The sequence below is a fragment of the Beta vulgaris genome, chromosome 8, assembly GCF_026745355.1.
Source record: "Beta vulgaris subsp. vulgaris cultivar EL10 chromosome 8, EL10.2, whole genome shotgun sequence".
Lineage (NCBI taxonomy): Eukaryota > Viridiplantae > Streptophyta > Magnoliopsida > Caryophyllales > Amaranthaceae > Beta > Beta vulgaris.
In genome coordinates this window covers 47,821,461-47,844,979 of record NC_079209.1, presented here as the reverse complement: position 1 = coordinate 47,844,979, position 23,519 = coordinate 47,821,461, and the positions used below count along the sequence as shown (strand labels likewise).

The 23,519-nt window shown below is 34.7% G+C and overlaps 1 protein-coding gene and 1 long non-coding RNA gene across 2 annotated transcripts in view; one reads left to right on the top strand and one right to left on the bottom strand.

Moving 5' to 3' along the window:
* The first annotated feature begins 9,340 nt into the window (after window positions 1–9,340).
* Window positions 9,341–9,910, top strand: LOC109133619 (uncharacterized). The gene is made up of 2 exons (XR_007269140.2): window positions 9,341–9,504; window positions 9,654–9,910. It is a non-coding gene; the product is annotated as an uncharacterized LOC109133619 (long non-coding RNA).
* Window positions 9,911–11,709: 1,799 nt separating this feature from the next.
* The window catches only part of LOC104909072 (myosin-17), a 21,462-nt gene continuing 9,652 nt past the window's right edge, over window positions 11,710–23,519 (bottom strand). Inside the window, exons 15-39 of the mRNA XM_010698259.4 lie at window positions 23,418–23,519; window positions 23,165–23,335; window positions 22,247–22,378; window positions 22,003–22,112; window positions 21,717–21,777; window positions 21,383–21,560; window positions 19,178–19,383; window positions 18,940–19,059; window positions 18,749–18,847; window positions 18,415–18,636; window positions 16,406–16,545; window positions 15,902–16,124; window positions 15,727–15,783; window positions 15,577–15,642; window positions 15,299–15,469; window positions 15,020–15,175; window positions 14,701–14,901; window positions 14,271–14,408; window positions 14,114–14,184; window positions 13,899–13,998; window positions 13,758–13,814; window positions 13,612–13,668; window positions 13,433–13,513; window positions 12,470–12,552; window positions 11,710–12,385 (exon numbers count right to left, since the gene is read on the bottom strand). The exon at window positions 23,418–23,519 is cut by the window's right edge and continues 25 nt beyond it. Coding sequence (XP_010696561.1) covers window positions 12,259–12,385; window positions 12,470–12,552; window positions 13,433–13,513; window positions 13,612–13,668; window positions 13,758–13,814; window positions 13,899–13,998; window positions 14,114–14,184; window positions 14,271–14,408; window positions 14,701–14,901; window positions 15,020–15,175; window positions 15,299–15,469; window positions 15,577–15,642; window positions 15,727–15,783; window positions 15,902–16,124; window positions 16,406–16,545; window positions 18,415–18,636; window positions 18,749–18,847; window positions 18,940–19,059; window positions 19,178–19,383; window positions 21,383–21,560; window positions 21,717–21,777; window positions 22,003–22,112; window positions 22,247–22,378; window positions 23,165–23,335; window positions 23,418–23,519 — 3,129 coding nt within the window. The 3' untranslated portion in view covers window positions 11,710–12,258. The remainder of the gene's footprint in view (window positions 12,386–12,469; window positions 12,553–13,432; window positions 13,514–13,611; window positions 13,669–13,757; window positions 13,815–13,898; window positions 13,999–14,113; window positions 14,185–14,270; window positions 14,409–14,700; window positions 14,902–15,019; window positions 15,176–15,298; window positions 15,470–15,576; window positions 15,643–15,726; window positions 15,784–15,901; window positions 16,125–16,405; window positions 16,546–18,414; window positions 18,637–18,748; window positions 18,848–18,939; window positions 19,060–19,177; window positions 19,384–21,382; window positions 21,561–21,716; window positions 21,778–22,002; window positions 22,113–22,246; window positions 22,379–23,164; window positions 23,336–23,417) is intronic.

Genomic DNA, 23,519 nt, shown 5'->3' with positions numbered 1-23,519 from the left:
CTTGAAACGTATGGTCATACCAAACTCCAACCACAACACTTATTGGTAATTGATGATGATGGGAGTGGGAGTGGGAGTGGGAGTGCGAGTGGCTAGAAATGCTTCATATGCTCGTCGAATCTTCAGTTACAATGTTTTGTCTGTGGTGCAAACTACAAATAATTGCTATCTTTGTTACAAGTCTTTTTCCAATATTAATTCTAGCTTGTCTTTTGTGCCATAAATGAGAGTGTGACATAATACACGAGAAAAATGAGCAAATTGGGTAGCTTTTCTTTAGGGTAGTTCATGGGTGGTTAACCGTTTCGAAGCAATATTTTGGTTCGATAACCAAAAGTTCCAGTTCGCTTTTTTTGCGAACCGTATCCGTAACTGTTTACACTGGTTGTTGTCTAAACTCATAACTCATACCAGAGTCATATTTTGGAGGTGCAATATTTGAATTTGCCGTTGATTTCTCCATTGGTGAAATTCGAAGCTACAATATTTGATTTTGCCATTCATTAATTTCAATGAAGGTTGCAAGTGAGATAAAAACAATGTAGGAAAAAATTTGGAGGTGGCAAACAATTGAGGAAAGAGAAATTTGAATGTGAGTAACAATGGAGGAGAGAAATTTGAATGTAAGAGAAACAATGCAAAAGAGAAAAAATTAGTGGTAAGAGAAACAACAAAGAAATAGTTCGTCTTCGTACGGGTGTGGTCGCTCGCACGTGTCAGCCTGTCAGCTCATTTTCAAAAGGTCATATCTCAATCGTTTCTCGTCAGAATTGAGCTTTTAACCATGCATTGGAAAGCCACCGAGCCAAATTCTCATATCCAACTTGAATCTTTCAGAGACATTGATTGTGCTGTGAGATATGTCATTTTGAAGTTGACCTTTGTATACAAATCATGTGAACAAATGGAGTCACTCTTATGAACAAATAGAGTTACTTCTATGGATATGTGGTTACTCTTAACAATAAAAGGATGTTACTCTTATAAAAATATGGTTACTTTATAACAAAAAGGAATACTAATTAGTTCACTCTTATGAACGAATGCGGTCAGTCGTGTGAGAAAATTGGGTAATTTCTGTGAACAATTAGGGTTACTCGTATGATTAAATAGGGTAGTCGTATGATTAAATGATTTTACTCTTATGAACGAATGAGGTTACTCGTATAAATAAATGAGATTGTGTCTCCCCATAGTACCCGATGATGATAGATATTGCGGTTTTAATTGGTCCGATCCAAGGGACGGTATTCCCGAGAGTTAGACCCCAAAACTGTTTTTAAAATTATGAAGCCTATTTATTTGTTTTAAAGATTCAAAATTCAATAATTATGCCCAATTAATTATTCTCGATAATTTATTGTATTTTTTTAGCCCACAAACTAATTACTTTGGAGCTCATTTCTTTGAAAAGTCTAATTAATAATTTATGATAATTGATTTTATTTATTTATTATTTTGATAAATATTTCCAGAGATCAATAAATACTTTCAAGGATATTACGAAAATAAAGGATTTTATTAAAATTATATTTTATCTAAGATAGCTGATTTTCAAGTTTAAAACCATAGTATTTGATGAAGATAGATAATAATCTTTATTAAAAGACCAAATCAAATAAAAACCAAACATATTAGAGTTTCTGATGCAATACATTGCGTGTGTGCAACGGCAATGTCGTACACAAACTTGAAAAACGCATAGGACGTCACTTAGTGCACAAACATGCGCATGATGCATAGCTTGTGCGCTCCGCGCACAACTTGCGCGTTGCGCAGTGATTTTTTATTATCTTTTTCTTAAATTCTTTCTCATAAATAGGCCAAGGTCTTCCAACTTTCTCGCACATACTTACGTTCTCTCAAGGCATTTAGCACTCACATATACTCTCTCGTACAAAGACAACAAACACGTAAACACATCAAATACATCAATTACATTGATACTTTGAATTTTGATCGATCTTCAACAAGTTTTCACTGAAGGCTCCATGATTGCTCTTCTCGAATGTCATTATTCTCTCAGACCCAAGCAACACTGGTATAATTCTGAGGATTCTTAATCTTCCATTTTTCTTATTTATTTTCTTGAAGTTACTAAGCATCTTTTCATGATGTAGATCTTTAAGTATACGTAAAAACTCATTCTTTGTACATTCTTAGTCTATACTCCTTTTTATTTTGTACACATTTTTCATGTTGACATTCTTATCATTTCATAACCTTCATGTTATTATTGCTAACTAAAACCCGAAGAATTGTTCTAACACCTAAGATAATTGGACTATTGATTTAGGTACTTTTAGTAGTTTTGATTGCTTAATAACTGGTCACTAATAAAGTAGTTTTTGTGTATTTAATGAACCAACCTACACTATTCTTTTTTGGGTTGTTAGAAATATATATTATTTGGCTATTTAATCGCATAAAATTTGCTATGAATTATGCTAAGTAGAGGCCAGCAATGAGCGAATGTGATTCCTGAACATGTTCGTACCCTCACACCCGAACTCAATTTTGGTTCATGACCAATTATGAAATTACGACGAGAAAATCTCATTAGATAAGTCCCCAAGTTCTCCATATGATTCTTCAATATCCAATTAGGTTTATGAGTTTTCTTTTAAAGACTTGTTGGCAACTTCGAAAACGTTTTTTAATAAAATTCTTCAACGAGGTAGTCAAATATGCGCTCACACCGCATAGGCAATTAAAACACGCCTACAGGTTACTTTTGTGAATGAATGCGGTTACTTGTTTGAATATATGGGGTTATAATCTATTTATTTTTTTTGAATGAGAAACCAATCAGTTTACTCTTATGAATGAAAAGGGTTTACTCGTTTGAATAATTGTTGTCACTTTTGTTAACAATTAGGGTCACTCGTATGATTAAATGAGGCCATTAGTATGTATAAATGAGGTTACTCATAAAATAAAACGAGTTTACTCATAAGATTAAACGAGGTTACTCATCGATTAAATGACTTTTCTTGTATGACTAAACGAGAAAATTTGATACTAATCAGGTTACACTTATAAATGAAAGGGTTACTCGTTTGAATAAATGGTGTTGCTTTTGTGAATAATTTGGGGTTACTCATATGATTAGATGATGTTACTCGTATAAATAGATGAGTTTACTAGTATAAATAAATGGGGTTACTCATAAGATTAAAAGAGGTTACTCATAAGATTACACGAGTTACTCATAGATTAAACGACACCAATTGTATGATTAAACGATAAAATGAAAAACTAACCAATTTACTCTTGCAAATGAATGGGGTTATTCGTTTGAATAAATGTTGTTACTTTTTTCAACAACTTGGGTTACTCGTATGAGTAAAGTTATTGTACCGCAATTGGTGCATTGGTCTTTGCAGCATAATGCTTTTTGCTGGTTGGTTCCATTATCACAAAGTTGCTCCAAAATTGGCTTGGTTCCAAGATGTGGAATATATGTTAAATCACCATTTAGCAGGACTACTAGGACTTAGGTTTCTTTCTTGGGCGGTGAGGTTACCATTACTTGTATGATTAAATGAGGTTACTAGTATGAATAAATGGGGTTGCTTATAAGATTAAACAAGGTTTCTTATATGATTAAATGACGTTACTTACATATTTAATGATATTACTTGTATAACCAAAAGAGAAAATGAGAAACTAATTAACCAATTTACACTTATAATTGAATGGGATTACTCGATTTAATAAATGTGATTACTTTTGTGAACAATTGGGGGTTACTCGTATGATTAAATGAGGTTACTAATAGTATGAAAATCTAGGAGGTTAATCATAAGATTAGACAAAGTTGCTCATAAGATTAAATGAGGCTACTCAAGATTGATCCACATTACTTGTATGATTAAATGAAGTTACTCTTATGATCTAAACAAGGTTACTATTATACTATTTTTAAGGTTAGGATTCCTATAACTCGAAGAAAATGACTCTGGATCCTATCAATTTTGATAAGAACTAGATCCAGATGTTATAAACACTCGAAACTTTCGCTTCAAAATTGTATCAAATCAACTCGAAACTTTATAAAATTTTAACATGTTAAACTAAACAGACAGTAGTACAGTTTAGGCTCAAGAAGCTCCAAAAAAGTCGAAGTATACTAGGAGAAGAAAAGTTTCAAAGTTCACCTTAATTCTACGCAAATCTCAACAAAACAAAAATCAAAATCCTGTGAAATTTTGACACAAACTAGATCCAAATGTCATAAGCTCTCCCTTAATATTTAACGCAAAAATTCAATCCCAGTAGATCGCAGTTATCGTTTTACTCCAACTTGTCCAGTTCCAGATTTTCATACCAACTTCAAACTTGCACTTCTAAACCGTATGAAATCAACTTGAAACTTTATAAAATTTTAAAAAGATAATCTAAGCAGGGAGTAGTACTATTTAGACTCAATAAACTCCGAAAAAGTTGAAGTATGCTAGAGAACGAAGGTTTCAAAATTCACCTTAATTATATGCGAATCTGGACAGCAAATAAGGAGTGTTTCTCTTGGATGTTGGGTAAAGTTGTCGAGTATTCGAGCGACATAAAATGGAAAACCATGAAAGAGAAGGGAGAGATGAGAAAATCACAAGAAATAGAGAGGAAGAAGAGGATCAGCTTTATATATAAGGCGACCACAACTTTAATTATATGTGTTGCTAGCCACATATAACAATTTAAGATAAAGAAGAAGCGTAAAGAAAACAAGAAAAGAGGAGAGGGAAATAAGTAATTAGAAATGAATAAAATTTTGCTCAAGTGGAGAATTTATTACAAAATTGTTTTTGGATGTACCATGCCTATACTCGTTTTTTTGCTAAAGTTTATAAAAGAAAATTGTTGTTAGATTGATGTCAATGTGTATTTTTCAAAACACCAATTTTATATAAATTTTACAAATTAAATATTGGAGAAATTAATGGTCAAAATCATATTTTGTCAAACATAAAAGTCAAAACGTTGCAATTATTAAAGATCAGGTTATTTTAAACCAATTTTCCATGTATATAATATACAAATTCTAGAATGAAACCGTTACATGATAAATTATTAAAGATGAAGGTTTTCATCCTAAAGGAGTCCATTACATAAAATCAGTAACCCTAATAAGGTTATAGAATACCCTTTTTCCAAAACTAACCTCTGTTAACTTAATATATGATCTCATCTATACTAATATATTAAAAGGTGTGCGTGACACCATCGATGCGCCACGTGGCACCCTCCTCCTACCACCAGAATTTGCCACGTGTATATTACTCAACTAAGTCAAGTATATCATTATTGAAAAAAAAATATGCTGAAGTGCAGATTCGAACCGGTGACCTCATGCAAGGATTCTCAAGTGATTCACCATCTGATCTAATGTTTTTTATTGATTTATGTTTCCATAAATTTAGAGGTAAGGTTTGAATTAATAATGTTAGTTTCTTCAATACTTACTTCGAAAGTTACACGCTTCCATTCATCCCCTCCATTTGCCTTTTGAAATCCACCATGAACTTTAGTGTTCTTCTACCTCATAATTAATGCTTGCGAATTACTGTTGTTATTGGAGAATACGTATCGCGCAATGGAGTTCAAAGGTCAGGTTTTGGAGGGCAACGCCTGTTGGATTATACTCCAAAATTAGTCAAATAGTTTTCCTAATAGTTAGGATTAGTTACTAATAATTAGTTAATGGGTTAACAAGTAGTGGTCTAAATAATGGTCTAGTTAGTGGATAGCAAGTAGTGGGCTACATAGTGGACATGTTATTGTAGTGCTTTGTATGCCTATTTAAAAGTTGTTTTGTTTATTGATGATGTGTACATGAAAAATATATAAAAATGTAGTCTTTCTAATTCTCTCCAAGTTTCTCTTTTTCCTCCTCTAAAAAGTTCAACATGGTATCAGAGCTCCAAGTTAGATCCGGAAAAGGGAAAGAGATGAAGCATAAAAAAAAAAAAAATGAGAGAGAGAGAGGGAGAAAGAGAGTATTAAAAACAAAATTGAGTAAAAGGAAACAAGCAATGCAGCTTGATTTCATTGTTTGTGAGCAATTTTTTTGTTTGAGTGAAATTTTTTTGTGTTTAACCATGAAAGTAATGGTTGGGTGTGATGTGAGGATGGGTTCCCTTTTAGCCCATAAAAAAGATTTGAATCCTATGAAAAAGAGGGCATAAAACATATAAATGTTTGAGTTGAAGATCGAGTAATCTTTTACGAGTGTGTGGGAAGTCGTACTCAACGCAGAGACGATTTTCAAAGTTGTAGTAGTGGATGTGGTCAAATTTGCAAGACTACGTCAAATAGAGCGAGTTTATGGAAAGAAGTGCTCCATTTATTGAAGGTTGATGAGAAGTGCATCAATAAATTTAAAGTTGGTAATGAGAAGTGCATTACATTAAGAAGAGAAGTGTTTCCATGTTAATGGAGAGAAGTGCTTCATGAAGATAAAAAAATGAAGGTCCATCATGTGGGAAGAACTACCAAGAATCAAGATTGCGACATAATGTTTAATGTTGGCTCCTAAATATTTTGAAGCAAGGGGGTGTGTTGGATTATACTCCAAAATTAGTCAAATAGTTTTCCTAATAGTTAGGATTAGTTACTAATAATTAGTTAATGGGTTAACAAGTAGTGGTCTAAATAATGGTCTAGTTAGTGGGATAGCAAGTAGTGGGCTACATAGTGGACATGTTATTTGTAGTGCTTTGTATGCCTATTTAAAAGTTGTTTTGTTTATTGATGATGTGTACATGAAAAATATATAAAAATGTAGTCTTTCTCATTCTCTCCAAGTTTCTCTTTTTTCTCCTCTAAAAAGTTCAACAACGCCATAAAGGTTAGTGAAATTGTTAATCTTAGCAAAATAAATCCAAATTAATTCACAAATTACTCCTAAATCCTCCCCTTAGTATTCTGATTGTACATTGAAGTTCAATTATAAATTCAATTATTGCATAATTTTGTAACTGAAATATTCCCTTCTCTATATATAACTAATAGGGTTAATTTATGATCCTTAAACTTACAACATTGTTCCTCTTCAAAAAGGTATTATCTAATCTGACATTTCTTTTGGGGATAGATTGAACTTTTATTTTCATAGATGAAACTTACTTTTCAATTCTCTTTTGTTTATATAATTAATTGGTTTCGTGCTTGTTTTTTTGGCAGAGGATTTTTGTAATTAATCAACTTTGCAAGGTATTATGTTCATCTTTTTCTTTGTTTCGTTTTGCAGTGTGTTTTAGTTGGGTTTATAATAGAAGTCAAATTCTTCCCTGTACCAAATAGACGAAGACGAAATTTGGGTATTATATATTGACAAGTTGAGATTAATTTGACTGGCTTCGTTGTAATTTTGTAGATGCTGGGCAGCATGTTAGCCTCATTATGATTTAATAATCTTGAACTTGGTGAATAGTAGCAACATCAGACCCAGGGCTTCTTATCATGCTATTCACATTGGCTAGCACCTCTGAATTTCTTGTCTGATTTGAAGTCATACATAGGCCAAGATCACAACTGATATGGGATGATGGAGAGGAAGAACGGAAAAAATAAGTTACTAGAGTAACAAGTTTTGGAGAATTTTTCAGGTGGTATCTGCTATCAGAAAGTATCAAAGGGAAGGGGAAGGGGAGGAGGAAGGATAATTAAGAACTAAACCTTAATCCTATCATAACCACATTGCTTTGGGTCTTTTAGTAAAAATTAGTGGGAGTTTTTTTGTTTGATTAAATTTTGACAATTTGTTTTGGGTCTTTTAGTGTCGGTGGCTTTGTCATTTGCGTTAATGATGTTGCCTTTTGGGTTGGATCATGAGTTATCTGTTTTTTTGGGGATAGATATGATGTTAGAGTTAGGTTGGTGAAATAATTTTGTTTTGACTAATTAGATAAAAAAATTATTGTTTTGGGTAATTTTGATGATTGATTGTAAGCACACTGTCGATGGAGGATTTGATAAGATGATAATTTTGGTGCAAACTGTTGGTTGGTTCATGAGAGATTGGAATTCGCATCTTTCGTCTATCTCCTCGGTGTTTTTGATTCATAAACATGAAAGGCTTGGTGTTAAAGCATGTTGGCTGATGCATTAACGGTACAATTGTTTTAGTTTCACAGAGAGGCAATTTGTCTATATTATCATGAAAGATTAGTACGACTAGTATATTCCATCACCTTAATGTGTTTTGAGCTCATAGGACCTAGGTGCTTGATACATGTGTAGATCTAGAATATAGGTTAATGGAGTAAAAAAGGTTAGTTCATCTTAAATCTTTGCTTTCCTTGGCTTTGTAGTTTATTGACATCCATGTTTCGGGCCTCTATATGCGCAACATCATTTTGGAATCACCATGTGACATTTGCTTGCTGTAACTCCAATTGGATAGATTATGGGGAATAGATTAACAGAACAATGCTCTTAGGGTTAGACACCTTACAGTATAACTATCTCAGATTCTCATATTATGCCATAGGTGCGAGTGAGCCTTCTCCTGGCGGCCCTGGTCATTTAGGACATATGTTATCTAGATGTGCAATATTAATAGAAACGGAAGGGGTATGATTGAAAGTTGGACTGTTATAGCTGGTGTGCAAGATGACTTGCATATTCAAGGATCATGGTATTCTCCAAAACTTATGAGTAGACATCTAAAATACAAGCTACGACAATGTCCTTGGTATTTACATCCAGGAGCCTATTTTGAGCCTACTTTCCATTTATTTGCCTAAAGATATAATATGCTAAAACTAGCTGTGAAAATTGTTATGTATCTTTCTCTCTTGAATATTTGATAGTACCATCATGTTACTAAAATAGAAACTACAACCAAGTCAGTCACAACTTAATGATTTTGGTCTAATCGTTGGGGAGTTTATTTTGCATTCGCTACTGTGATAATCTCTTGGCATGAATTCAGCAAGTCACGGAGAGGGGAACCTGCCTCTCTCAATTAATTTCCTTCAAGGATTAGGAAACTGACAACTTACAACATGTAGTGCTATATAAAATGTATTACTTTCAGCTGCTTTTGGAAAATATACGTCTTTATAAAGTATGCCTATAATAATATGGAACTACTGGTGTACCTGATATTCATTTCTCCCCAATTTTCACAATGGAACTTAATGTATAAGTGCTGCTTGGACGATATATTATTTTCACAGGAATTGTGTCATTGTTCCAAATCAATATCGACTCCATATAACACAAAGAAACTAAGGTCTACAAGAGTGATATAGTTGATTGGATGTATCCCAAAGCTTTGTACAAGTTGGTTTCCCTCCAATTACAATGACACCAAACTTTTAGGTACATTGTGCATCAAATTTTGTAACAAATCAATTAGACATACTATTTTCCCTCTAATGTATTGATTCTTAAAATATATATTGTAGATATTTTGGAGATTGTCATACATGCAGGTAAAACGTTTGTTTGTAACGATGACGCAACCCGTATGCAAGAGGTTGTTGTTCTAGATAGCAGGTGTTCACATTTATATTTATTACTCTTTTTTTATTAGTTTCATATTGAGTATCGATTATCGATATATTAAAGTTTATTATTTTTGATACTATAGTGATTTATTTTCAACTTGAAATAATGTATTTTTCCATCTTTCAATGTTGATGCAGCTGCGTTGCTGTTAGATTGATTCTTATGAACCAATTTGTTAGTGAATATGAAAACGAGGTTCAACAAAGTGCTAGACAGTACAACACACTATTGGCTTGTGGGGTGTATGTTAGGAAAATGAATGGTGCGATTTGTACACAAATTAAAATACTTTTCTTAAAAGTGATAATAATGGTCTTCTTAAAAGTAATAATATTAATTATGTTTTGTAATATTTATAGCTGAGGTTTTAATTTAAATTTCATGTTCAATTTCAGCTTATTTTCTAATCACAGGAAGATACACAAGGTTATTTATCAATCTAGATAATGTAATGAAGAAACGCAAATTTATTAAATTTTTTATATATATATATATATATATATATATATATATATATATATATATATATATATATATATATATATATATTATAATCATTGTTCCCTGGTCAATAATCAGGTTTGTCTGTGATAATTTTGCCAAGAGGAAGATGAAGTGGTTTAATAATTGTGGACTATCAATAAATCGGGCGTTGTCAACTTCAAATGCAATCCGGACTACTATAGGGAGCTACAACTACAAACGAAAAAGAAAAGTATGTGATACACAATTATTTACGTCGAAATCATTTTCTACAAAAATTTTACTTTTTCTATCCAAATAATTATTATTTTGATTAATACTGAGGGAAAGCACTATAGAATTATTGAGAGATTAATTGATATCGATGTTGATAGTTTTACATGGTATGATGTTTGCACATTTTGTGGACTTGAGATACAACATGTTAGTGAGCATATCATTTGTAGTAATTGTAACAAAGAAAAACCTCCAACAACTATTAGGTACTCTTTTTTATACTACTTGAATATAAATTTTATAATTGTGTTAAAGTTATAATTACTTTTCATTAACCTGTTTACTAACTTTATATATTTGTTTCTATATTTCCACGATAAAAAAGTGTTTCTGGATATATGACTATACTCGACTCTACCGGTACAATGCGTGTCAAGCTCTTTACAAAACAGATTGAGTTTATACTCCATTCAACTAAAGCAAAATTGAAGCATATGTTTGATGCGGTACTATATAATTTTATGAACTTTACTCTTATTGATTACATGACTAAATTGAAATATAATGTACGTTGTAATTTTTCAGATTAATTATGTTATTTTGATTTATTTATTGCAGGTGCATGATAAAGTTTTGCTACGATCCGAGCTTCTTACACGTGTGCGCAATGCATATATTTTCGTATTTCATCCTCTTCATCTATCGGCTTATATAGTAGACTATGTAACTTATGTCGACTGGGCAGAAGAATGTGCATATTTATTTAAGTAATCACTATTTCATCTTTCATTAGATTTTCTTTGTTGATGGCCATATTAATAATCTTTATATTTTTTATTTTTTTGTCTTATCTTTTTGTAGAATGAGGAGCACATTGAATGTCCGGCAGCAATAAAGCATAATGAATCGCATCACCTTTTAAAAATATTAGAATAAAAGACTTTGGCGTTTTACCTTAGTTTTGTTTGTCAATCTCTTTAATTTATAAACACCATGAAGCTCTTATCTTAGTACTATATTGTGCTTGGAATCCCTTTTTAAATGCATGATTTGTTGTTGGAAAAAGTTTTTTTTTAATGACCAATAATACAAGAAATTACATTTAAATGATAAAAGAAAATAACACGATTTCCATAAACAATAAACACCAAAGTTAAGTCATGTAAAAATGTTAACAATAACACCCGGGGCATAGCCCGGGCCACACACTAGTTTAACTTAAAAACTGATCATTTTAGACTACAAGTAGAATGACCTTACTGAATAAATTTATTGTGCATCTTATGCGCCCAAATATGCAGTTTACAATATGTTTAAAGTTACAAACGCATACACAGCTTCCACTCTCACTTTTTTGCTAGTCCATGTTGCTTTTTATAGTTTTATTTGCAAATTTGAGATCACTCACTCAGTCACTCGGTCAGCCCCATCCTATTGGTGTTAAAGTGTCGTTTGCAAATGTGATATCAAGGACAAACCCATTGGTTCAAGCGGTTCGGACAAAATATGTACATTTTCATTGACTCGCTCGGCAAATACCAAGTGCAGAAAAACATATTAAACAAAATGTAAATACTTACACTACAAAACCTTGAATACATACATAATCCCTCGTTACAACAAACAAATGGCCTCAAAAATTGGCAAACCTACCTATAGATACACCCGACCAACAACTATCAAAGACCTGAAACCTATTTAAAACCAAACCACTTTTCAAAATAGACCCCCTTTCCTTTTGTGGGGGTGTGACAATAATTATGTCACCAGAATTTGCACACTTTGTCCACAGAGCTTATGGACATTTAAAATTTAAAGAATAACCCCATCACCCTAAAAGGGTGTGATGATAAAAGAATTAATAGACCTTCCCCCCTGTGTAGGGCAAACCATGGATGCCCTTCAACATATAAAGAATCAGGTGAGTGCCGATGAATATATATATATGCACAAGATTTGACATGTCAAATGAACGCACGAAGTTTGAAGCCCTATGCCATGAGGTCTGAGATGGGATTCTTGTCGTGCAACATACCCTTTTTCTCACTCAGTATGCTGAATCAAGAACGAAAAGCCTGAGTGTTCTCGCAATAATTTGGGCGGATCTATTTCTCCTGCCCCTGGCTGCTGTTGCAGTGAGCTAGAGATATCATCCAGAGAGAACGGAATGCTGCATTGATTGGAGAACGTAGATGAGTTAATATATAAATGCATATATAAAGGTGACTCTGGTAAAAATTTGTAAACATCCTACCTCGAGTCATCATCTAGTAAGAATGAATTAGTCACAGCGCTGTTCGCATCCTCGGTCATCTGAACTCGCATACTTGAAATAACCTGTATAGCTTACACTGTTACGGAATTCTTTTATCAATATGTCTTACTATTGCTAATGTATGCATGAAAATAATCAATGACAAACAAATCCTATGGCCTTTGTAGCCATGACAATCGAGAGAAGAGAAATGACGACTAGGAGATACTATTTTATATTTTATTTACTTTGTGGAGCACGAAAAAGTTAGTGCGCCAACTAGTTATTGAAGTGAGAATCTAATTTAAGTGGGCAAGTGAAGAAGATCTTGTTCCCATTGCATATAATCTTTCCTTTTCTCTTCCCCCTTACCCCTGAAACGCCCTTACTCCTTTTCAGTTCTTGTTCTATAGCAACTACAACTTTTTGTGTAATCTGAACTAAAATCCTGATCAAAGCCATCTTAGGCTTCAAACCTGATCATGTTCAGGTTTCAATCCCCTAGAGGACAGTGTCTAAATATTATTTGGCTAAGAACGGGATTCAGAACCAGGTTTGTAGCTTTAGCCTTTTGGACAATAGTGTGCCAAAATACATCTTACTTTTTTCCATGACCCCCCCCCCCCCCCCAAAAAAAAAACCCCTCCCCGAGAAATCAAAATAAGAGATTCATCCAATAAGTATAAGCTTAGAGCCACAGACGTGTTTGCTGTCTGGTACCACAGATGATTAACTATTTTGTTGGAAAATTGTACACAACTCAAAGATTACTTGGAATTTTTTTCTTTAGTATACTTGGCAATACATATACCAGTCTGCACTTGTCCAGAAATATACGACCTATAAATCCCCAATCAATAGGCTCCTTACCACCCTAACACCCCCACCGAACCCCAAACCGCACCCAACCCCAAGGATTGAAAAAAGAAGGAAACGCAGAGAGCAACATAGACGGTAACTTACATCAGAAGACACGGTATGAGTTCCATATTTGTCATCCCAGTACATTGTGCTGATTCTATACAATTGCTGTATGCTGAGTGCCTGCGAAACGTACCAGGAGATCAATAGAAATCAGCACAATGGAGGATACTAAGGTCAAGATGGGATATGTGCAGAGATAGAAGATAGGGGAGACGTACGGGACATAGATCTTTTGTGATCTCATTTAAGGTTTTCTTCGGCTTCTGATGGATGACCTGGATAAAATGACATTGCAAGATCAATTAGATTAGATGAGAGTTTCTAGAAGTTTGTATCAGCATAACAGAAACAAAACCAAACTTACTAGGAATCCGACCGCTTGTCTAATATGCTTTAACTCATCCCAAGCTGAGCCAGCATACTGAGGAAAGATATAATTGTCAATAGATGAAACAATACATTTGACTGCACGAGGATGAGAGAAAACACCACAACTAGAACTTACTTCCTCGGTTGCATCATAGCACCACTGCTCCAATTCTGCCAAACCAGCTTTCACATACTCGCCATTACTAAAGGAGCAGCATTCACGTCGCAGTAGAAGGCTGAAAGATTCAATCAATTATTATCAATGAAAGGTTGACAAGACTTCCTCAGACACAAAGTCACAAATTAAGAGTAAAAACAGTATTTTTAGAAGAAAAATCGAAGAAAAGGAACCTGTTGAATAGCTGGACATTGATAAACGAGAATATTTGGGAGAATACTTTCCGCACCAAGAAAGGAGGGACCTGTAAACAAAAAGAGATTAGAAGATCCTGAGACTTACAGTCTGATAGACAGAAATGACGAGTTGGATGGAAATTTCGTAACGCACATTGTTTGCTGTCATCATCTTTAAGTAACTGTTTAGGCTTTTCACAATGCTTTGCCAGTGAGCTATCAAAGCTTGTTGAGCAACAGTATTAGTATGACTACGTCCTTTCATCAAACTAGCCCGTGATGTCCGAGGTGCCTGTAAGTTACAAAAACAATAGTAAATGAAAGAAGCAGCAATGTGGTAACCCTAAGGATTATAGAGATGTTTGATCCAGAAACATCATGCAAATACTTGTTGCTCAAATTAACATAGTGAAATACCCAGGATGAGGCAAATCATACTTCTATCATGCTCAATGTTTAACAATGGTAAACAGAGGGAGTCTTAAATTGTATGAGAAAGTTATCTTACGAGAAATTTAGAGAGATACTAATGTCCTATTCTTTCAGGAAGCACTGTTAGATGCCTAAATGAGAACTATATTTACCTGGATACATAACCCTAGCAATGGAGAGATCTCTTTTTTCAGATTGTCTCTTATCATCCCATATATCTTCTCAAGGAACGCAGTAAGCTGCTGTTTGAACAGCAAAGCAGGATATTTGGCCTCAACTTGGCGAACATCATCTGGTTTGCTGAGACGACCATTGAGAAAAGATAGGCCAGGACTTTGGGGAGATGCTCTCAACTGCAAAATCAATTTAAGGAGAAATATTAGCAACACAAAAAGCGGTAAGCTTCTTTTGAGAAAGAAAAAAGGTGCAAAAAATTCCCCGTAAAAAGCAACCAAAGATTATCTTACATACCGATGACATTCTTCCAAATAGAGAAGTCGACATTGTCCTACGTCGCTGTGGAGTAAAGCCAGCTGCCCCAGTGGCTTTGAGCGTTTGTTGAAGGAGTAATAACAACGTAGACGTATTAGATAACCAGTAGGCCAGCATATCATTATTTTCCTGGACCTTGAATATGATGAAACCAATCATCAGAGATGCAATCATGTTTTGAATCCTTAAAAGTCAAATAAGCACGTTTTTTTTTCTCTTGGAAAGACACGTATTAAGTCAAAAAGTCAATTTGCGTACCTCTATGGCTGAACCTATGGTTTGTATAACACGATCAAAAATACTAGTTCTTTCAACTTCAAAGGACCTCCACTGAAGAAGACATTTGTATATGACACAGGCAGCAATTGGTTTGCCCTTAGAAAACCCAAGATTCTCCGATATACACTTGATCAACAAGTCTTGATACTCCTGAGAGCAATAAAATACATTTATTGTGGGAGAAACAATAAGTTATGACTAAAATATGTTGATGGAAATGGACTTCACTATTTTATGCATAAGTACTAGTTGCAAACCTGCTGCTTATCATTAAGAGTTTTTTGTGGTTTATCCTCAGGTGAGTATTCAGCAATGGCTGTGATCTGGAGATATCAAGGCCAATATAAGGCGAATCCCATGCCACAATCATAAATAGGAGAAAGAACTTTCAGAAAAGCTTAAATTACCGGGGAAGACAAGGGTCTGGCTTCACCATTTTGCACATGTCCGTTCTCTGGATTCCTCTGTGATTTGACAAGAAATTTGAGAGCATAATGACCCAAAAAACATCTTACTCAAGTATATAGACCAAACAAAGGCGAAAAGAGAGGCTTATTGATTAAAGTTAACGGGAAGGCACACCTGAGCTACCATTGTCTTTGAACGGACAGGAGCTGATTTGGCTATAGGTGTCATTGTCAGGGCTTGTTGTCGAAGTCCTTGCAATTCTGACTCTGCCTTCTTAAGTTTTTCTGTCATATCCTGGATTTCGGATTCCGCACTAGAGAGTTTTTGACTCATCTCAAGTGCTTGCTGGCGTAGTAATTGAGATTCTGACTCAGCATTAGAAAGTTTCTCCTCCATCCTGACACAGATATTAAAATAAATGACAAAACTTACTGGAGAGACAAAAAAAAAGATCAATGTGCAAAAGACGATGTGTATTTGAGTTCAGCTACTTCACTTATGATTTACAAGAATAGCTAGATAAAATTCTAGTAAGAACAACAATAGTCAGTCAATGATACAAAATTGCGAACTTCCTAGAATCAAACAGAGCATTCACAGCATTGCTTGATGTTTACATAAAACTATTTTGTATATCACACCAGTACTATGTGCAACCATGTGCAGAAAGACACAAACCTTTGAACAAAATCTTTGAGTCGATTTATTGTGTCGTCTGAACCTTCCAATTTTTTAAGAAGCTCTGCATTCATTTCAGTGGTGTCAGATGAAGCCTTTCTGGTCGCTTCTGCAGCCTCTTTTTCTCTCTCTAGTAAGCCCTGCATGATTTAGAGAAGTCCATCAGTATCATACTATCATTGCAGCTCAGCGCAGATATATATGTTGCCTAGAAAGTTAGCTCAACATGATTTCAAACAAGAATGTTGCACCCAGGGGAAAAAAATGCGCTCGCGGTCGCGTTTGCGGGAACGGTCGCGTTGTCGCCGGAATGGCTTGTAACGGCGAAATAGAACGTTTCGCGGCCGACGCAGCGTGAATTTTTTTAAAAAATTCACATTAATATGTTTTAACCTTATTTGCATTTTTATAGTTTATGAAGCATTATTACAACATAATATAATCAAATCTAATAGAATATCATGTTTCCTCAACTATATAATTAAATCATAAAAAAAATTTGGCCAATGTTTGAAAAGAACGGATGTAATGGGGATAAAATCGTTCTAACGCGGCGAGTTCGCGTTACGAAACGGACAACGCGGCGAGAAGTACGTGAATTTTATTATGGCGTTCCGTAACGGGATTTCGTGGAACGGCAAATCCAAAATCCGTTACAGAACGGCCGTTCTGTAACGGAACGGGAGAGTTTTAATTCCCTGGTTGCACCAACTACAGCAAGCTTCAGTCAAATAATTCAGCTTTGCACCTGCTGCCCAAAAAAAAGATCTGAAAGTTTTCTTGTTGCTTAGTTACTTATCACACTCGTAAATCTAGCTTTGAGACAGGAGCGATGGGTGCTAGTGAACCTTCAGGGCCTCCATTATACTCCACAGCTCAGAATGCAGAGGAATTGTCATCAGCTACATGGGGAGTTGACAAATCTCTAGATTCTGCTTTCTATGACTTTAATCATCAAAAAATAATATTTCACATGAAATTCAACTCGACTATGAATGAAAGCCATAAAGTTCACCACCAAACCAATCAGCATCCTTTTTCCCTCTCAGATTTCATAATTTTTCCGTTTATTTTACTTGCAACATTTCTCATTTTAAGAAGTTGCGTATTACTTGCAACATTGACAATTTTATGGGGTCCCCATTTTATCTTTCTCTATATCTCTTATCTCCCTCTCCTAAATTCTTGTGCTATGCTCCAATGTTGCAAGTAAAGAAAACGGAGGAAATATTACTTTGCAAGAACTCAATTGTCAAATTTCAGTCATCAGCTTTAGTATATGAGATATTTATTTATCAAATACTGGTTACTTATCATTTTACGCGTTAGACAATGTAGTCAAAACTATCTTACACGTTCAAATAAATTATCAAAAACAGTGTTAAGGATTGTTTTATGAAGGTATCATTAATCATCCAATCCTGTTATCAACCAGGACTAACGAGCTCCTAAATTCATCACAGGAAAAAGGTCGGTATAGTTGCTAGCAAATAATATTTTTTCCAAAGCTATTATATGCACAAATTTCAAATCGTAGTCATTAAATGATATCTTTGTGTACCACAGTATATCAGTGGACATAGTTATCAACTCAAACTGAGGTATGAAAAATATCACAGTTGATAGAATAAAGAAATTAAAAAAAAAGGTGGGGGGGGGGGGGGGGGGGCACCGATGACCACAACGATAATAGGTAATGTTCCAAACATTTGAGAAGGTAAGATAAGACTCATAATAACACTCCCCAAGTATAAGGAAATGAAAGAAACAGTTAAAACTCTTAAAAAAGACAAAGGAAATGGAAAAAGGGAGATTAAAATCATAGTAATGAAACAGAAGGCACGTGCAACTGTAACCTGGCTAGCAAACCCCTCATTTTTATATACTTTTTTTTACATGAAAAACCTTTCGAAGAGAAGCTAACTTTGTCATGACAGATGATTGTAGTGATTCACCATCAAATACAAACTAAGGAGCACAAGAGAAAATCGGAAATAAAGGTAATTTACCTTTAGATTCTCTACTTCAGCAGTTAATGACTCAACTTTCGCCGTATCTTGAACCAGAACGGGAACCTCTTTGATGACTGGAGGAGCTTCTTCAACTGCTTTCTTAACAGCCTCTCGTTCTTTAATTACACGAGCATTTGCTTCTTCAACCTGCATATGCATGGCTTGCAAAGCTTCCTGTAGCTTGGCAATTTCTTGACCTTTCTCCTCTTCCAGGTTTTTCTGTTCACAAGTGATTATATTAGAAATCTACTATTGCGTAATATAGTTGCAAAAACATACTACAAAAGAAGATAAGAGGACCAACAAGGCCCAAACTCATGCTAAAGATTACCCTTAGTTGACCCTCAAATTGCAAACGCCATGTAAGCTCTTCTACACGCTTCTCCAGCATGTCTTTCGCTTCTTTAAGAGCACCTGTTTCTCTCGCAGCCTAAGACGAATAAAGGCATTAAAAATATGGTTTTGGCACTATCATCAAAATTTAAAAAGTAAATTAATGCTAAAGCAAGTTGATTGCCAAACCATCTTAAGCTGCCTGAGTTCTTTCCTAGCAACTCTCTGCCTCCAACCACACTGAGTCACAAGAGCAGCCTTTTGTAAACTCTTGTAATAAGAGCAAGCGATGTGACAACGTACACGAGTCTGCAACATATCAGAGTTCAGAATATGATAAGCTAATCAAGTTGCGATGTTATGCATGGAGGAATTTTATCTATGCTAAGAATTAAGAAGAGATAACCAGGATAAAACAGAAGAGGACCTGGATAATGATGGCAGCCTTGGTTTGTTTTCTGTGTCTGAAAATATTCCGAGCATGCATTACCCTTAATCCAGTCTGAACTTTAACTGCAGACAACCTTACTCTCAGATAGGATTTCCTAGCACGGTGGCAGCGGAAATTCTTCTGAATTCTAATGGCTGCTGCTTGTCTGCGTAATTCTTCATGAACCTTACTGGCAAGAACACCTAAAAGATCAAGGAAGGACGATAAAGGTGCTTAGCAAATACAGCTTAATTAACTTGGCGGGTAGAAGCAAACAATTTTAACTGATAGTAACAAGCAGATAAAGACCACGATAAGCAATACAGCGAACTAAGATAGACTAGGACACATCATATCATCACTCAGCTACATACATGAAACAACCCATTAACTCACACAAAAATATCTGAATCTTAGTTTTAAACAGAGACCAACTAAACCTTCATATCTGACAAAAATAGGCAAATAGCTTCTGAAAACCAGTTCATTAACAATCAAATACAACTTACGAAATATACAAGTCAACTTCCAAAAAAAATGTCCAAGAAATGTCCTTCACTTCCCTCCTCTGAACCCCAGATTCTACTGAAGTGCATTCACCTCTATTGTTATGGATAGCTCAAATTCATGACAGATACATTCTTATTCAGATTGAAAAATAGTGGCTTTTCCCCAAGTTTCATGTATGATATCCCTCTTTATTATCTAGGAACTATTCCCTCCATCCTCAAATTATCTCCACGCTTAGGATTGAAACCGCTTTCAGAATAGTAGTTAAATACAGAATAAAAAAATTTAAATGGATATAGAGAGTTTAAGAAGTATGAGACTGTGTCAAGAAAAGAAGAGAAAAATAATGGTGGGATGGACTATGGACGTCAGAGGAAGATTTTTCCACAGCCAAAATAGCAAGTTTGAAGATGAATACGAGACAGAGGGAGAAAAATTCTATACAGACATTCCTGTTCAAATTACAAAATTGATAGCATGTGATATCCTAGCTCAATTAAAATATTTTTGCACATTGTTTAAATTGAAAATGTTGAAATGGAGATACTAAACAATGATTATCATTTAGACCTATATCTTCATAATTAACTTCTAAGTATGCAGACCGATAAGAACTGAATATAGAATCATAGGATCCACTTGATGTAACTATGCTTTCTCCTCACCTGAACTGATCTTAACATAACTTAGACCTAATCATCCCTGATATGACCTTACATTTACACCTGAGTCAACCTGGTAAGGTCATCGTCAACCATGATTAGACCAAATCCACCCTTAAACTTATTTTTCAAAGGTGAAGAGAACACACCCCATGTATTTATTGCTATACCATCAAGCATTTTTTTTAAAAATGGTTTTTGGTCATGGCATGAGATAAGGAAAGGGGAAAGTCTCCATAGCTTCTTCTACAATTGAAGATATGTTAGAGATATATTAGGATACTAAAGATATGATAAATATCTTTAGGCTATATTAGTAGTTAGGATATTATTTATCTTAGGGAAATATTATCTTAGGATTTATTTTAGATAAGTATTAAGAATAATATATCTTCTGGAGATGGTTTCCGGATAGGAGTTTCTATGTACTCCTATATATGTTGTAATCATTCATTATTGAAGACACCTTAATAAAATCATATTATTTCTCTCCTCTCATAAACTTGTCAAGATATCTTCCCCCTGCTTTGAATAAAATAGGACAAATAATCAAATGAATTACCCTTTTGTATAAATCTCTTGATTCGGAGAATAGAAATTGGACACAAAATGTTTCATCCAGTCCCCAAGTACCAAATTTATAACATGTGTGGCTAAAGATCTGGACGGTAATTTGTATGCTCAGTATGTTTCCAGCCAGGTGATTTATATATTATATTTGTTCAGTAAATGTGTCCAGTAGTGCATTGTCAGTTACAAGTCAACTGTCATCATCAATGACCAGACATCATGTATCCATTACCTTCAATGGGGGCAACGACTAGTCCATCCAAGGACAAGGATCAAAGACACTAGAAAACGAGAGGGAGGAGGAGGGGAGAGATCTCTTATACTATTGAGCATGGACAATATGGGACACAAAAGCAGCACTTCCATAGACTTCCCTATTAAAGATTACCCTGATATAAGGAGGGAATAACCACTCAATTTTGCTTACTGTTGGATGATGATTGTAACAAAATAAACATACCTCGGCAGCAAGACTGAATTTGAACAGCTGCATTTCGAATCGAAATAAATTCTCTGCGTGCTATATATGTACGTGCATGTCGTTGAATCTTCCTTGCAGCGTTCCCTAGAACCTCTATTCTCCTTGTATCTAACTCCGCCATCTGACCAGCTCGTAGGAAAACCTTCGTCTTTCCTATCTGTCATGTCATCCAGAATTTTAGCGGAAAGCCGTTCTAAGATGGAAATATCTACGAAGTATAAAGTAAATGACAAAAGCATCCAATCTAAGCCAAAAAACAATTTAGCAGCAGCAAAATTACAACTTTCACGTGAAAGAAAAGTTCATCAATCACCTGGTAGCCTTTCAATCCCATTTTATCTAATATCTTCTGGCATACAACCATGTCTTCACATCTGTAAATGATAAGTTGCAGAGCTGAGTCAGAAAACTCAAGAGAGAGATATGCTTGCACTAGGTTGATAGCAATATAGTTAAAGACCACATGTTCACACTACTACATGAGGCGGACTGATGTTGATATAATACAAGAATAATATATATACTGATGATTGAGAGCAAGTAAACAGAGAAGGAATCATGTTGGTATCAGCACAGCTCAAGCATTTGGAGCAACTTACTTTCCATCCAAAAGTTCTGGAGCAAGAACACCAAATCGGAGAAGAAAATCTTCAAATGTTCGTCTGGTAGGATATCCAGCGCAGCTAATCCTGATTGCCTCAAGAACACCCTAAGCAAGATTACAACAAAAGCCAAAGTTTCAGTCATGACGCAAATTCATTATGGCAACTGTGAGTCTTGTTACTACAGCTTAAAAACTAATTCATGAAATGAATCAACCAAGTACTATGCCAGTATACTTACACCACATCGTAATTGGTTAAGGATGTTAACATTTTCAAAGATACCAGGCTTCAGGACATTATTTGGTTTCACACATCTGATGTAATGAGGCTCTGTTGAATTTAGAGTCTCCATCAATTGCTGGAGTTGTAGCTGCAAAAGTATCATGTACACATTACGTATAATTGAAGACTTCTGTGGATACTAAGATACAGTAACACTATAAACAATGAAGTTTGGTATGCATGCAGCAATTCCCTTTAGAGAGTCCACAACATTCAACGTACAAAAATGTTATACTCTTAACTCTACAAATAAAAGACAGTTCACAATTAGGTGATGAAATATGCAATGCAAATTAGGCAAATAGCAGTTTAGAAACAAATCCCCTTCTATATTATCAGATAAGAAGGGATATTTCCCCTTGACTGTCAATCTATTTGAGAGTGTAGCGACAATGAGTTAAAATCAGCTGTTATCTCAAGCTTATTTGGGTATTAATAATTTAGGAAGGTAGATGAAATAAATTCCATGTTAGAGCAAGAGGAGCTAAACATGTCGCTCATGAACTTCGCCTATAATAAAACTATTATGACCAAACAAATATAGCATTCCTTAGTGGCCATTCAGAGTTCACACACAAACAATGGACTACACAAAAGCTTAGTAAAAGTAGAAAGGATCTTAAGCAAATGATCGATCGATAACAAAATCTTTATTCCTCAACAAATTTATATTATGACCAAATAAATATACACAAAAGCTTAGTAAAAGTAGAAAGGATCTTAAGCAAATGATTGATCAACAACAAAATCTTTATTTCTCAACAAATTGATATTATTCAAGTCACCTTTCCACAATACTCCCAGTCCAACTGACAAAAGTTTTCATTTATATGCAATATTCTGTTTCATGCTTTAGATTTAAAATATAGAATACCTTAAAGCGAGATCCAATTGAAGAAAATTTAGATGACTTTGATGATTCTTCTGGAAGTGGAGGGAACAGGGCAGCTACAAAAGAGCACATTGAGGCTTGAAGGAGATCTTGATGCTCTGCTATTACATAATCTTTATTTTTATCAAGAAACTGATCAGCTTGATACATCACCTGAATCAAATAAGAGATATATAGATAAGAACAGTGGTGAAGTGTGGCCTGGTAGAATGGTCTTATGGAGAATTCTGCTAACCTCGCCTGCATAGTGACAAATGGTAAAGCTGGTGCGAGAAAGCTTGGGTTTCTGAAAGCGTTTGTGTTTAGGAAATGTCTGGTACAACTTCTGAGCGAACGT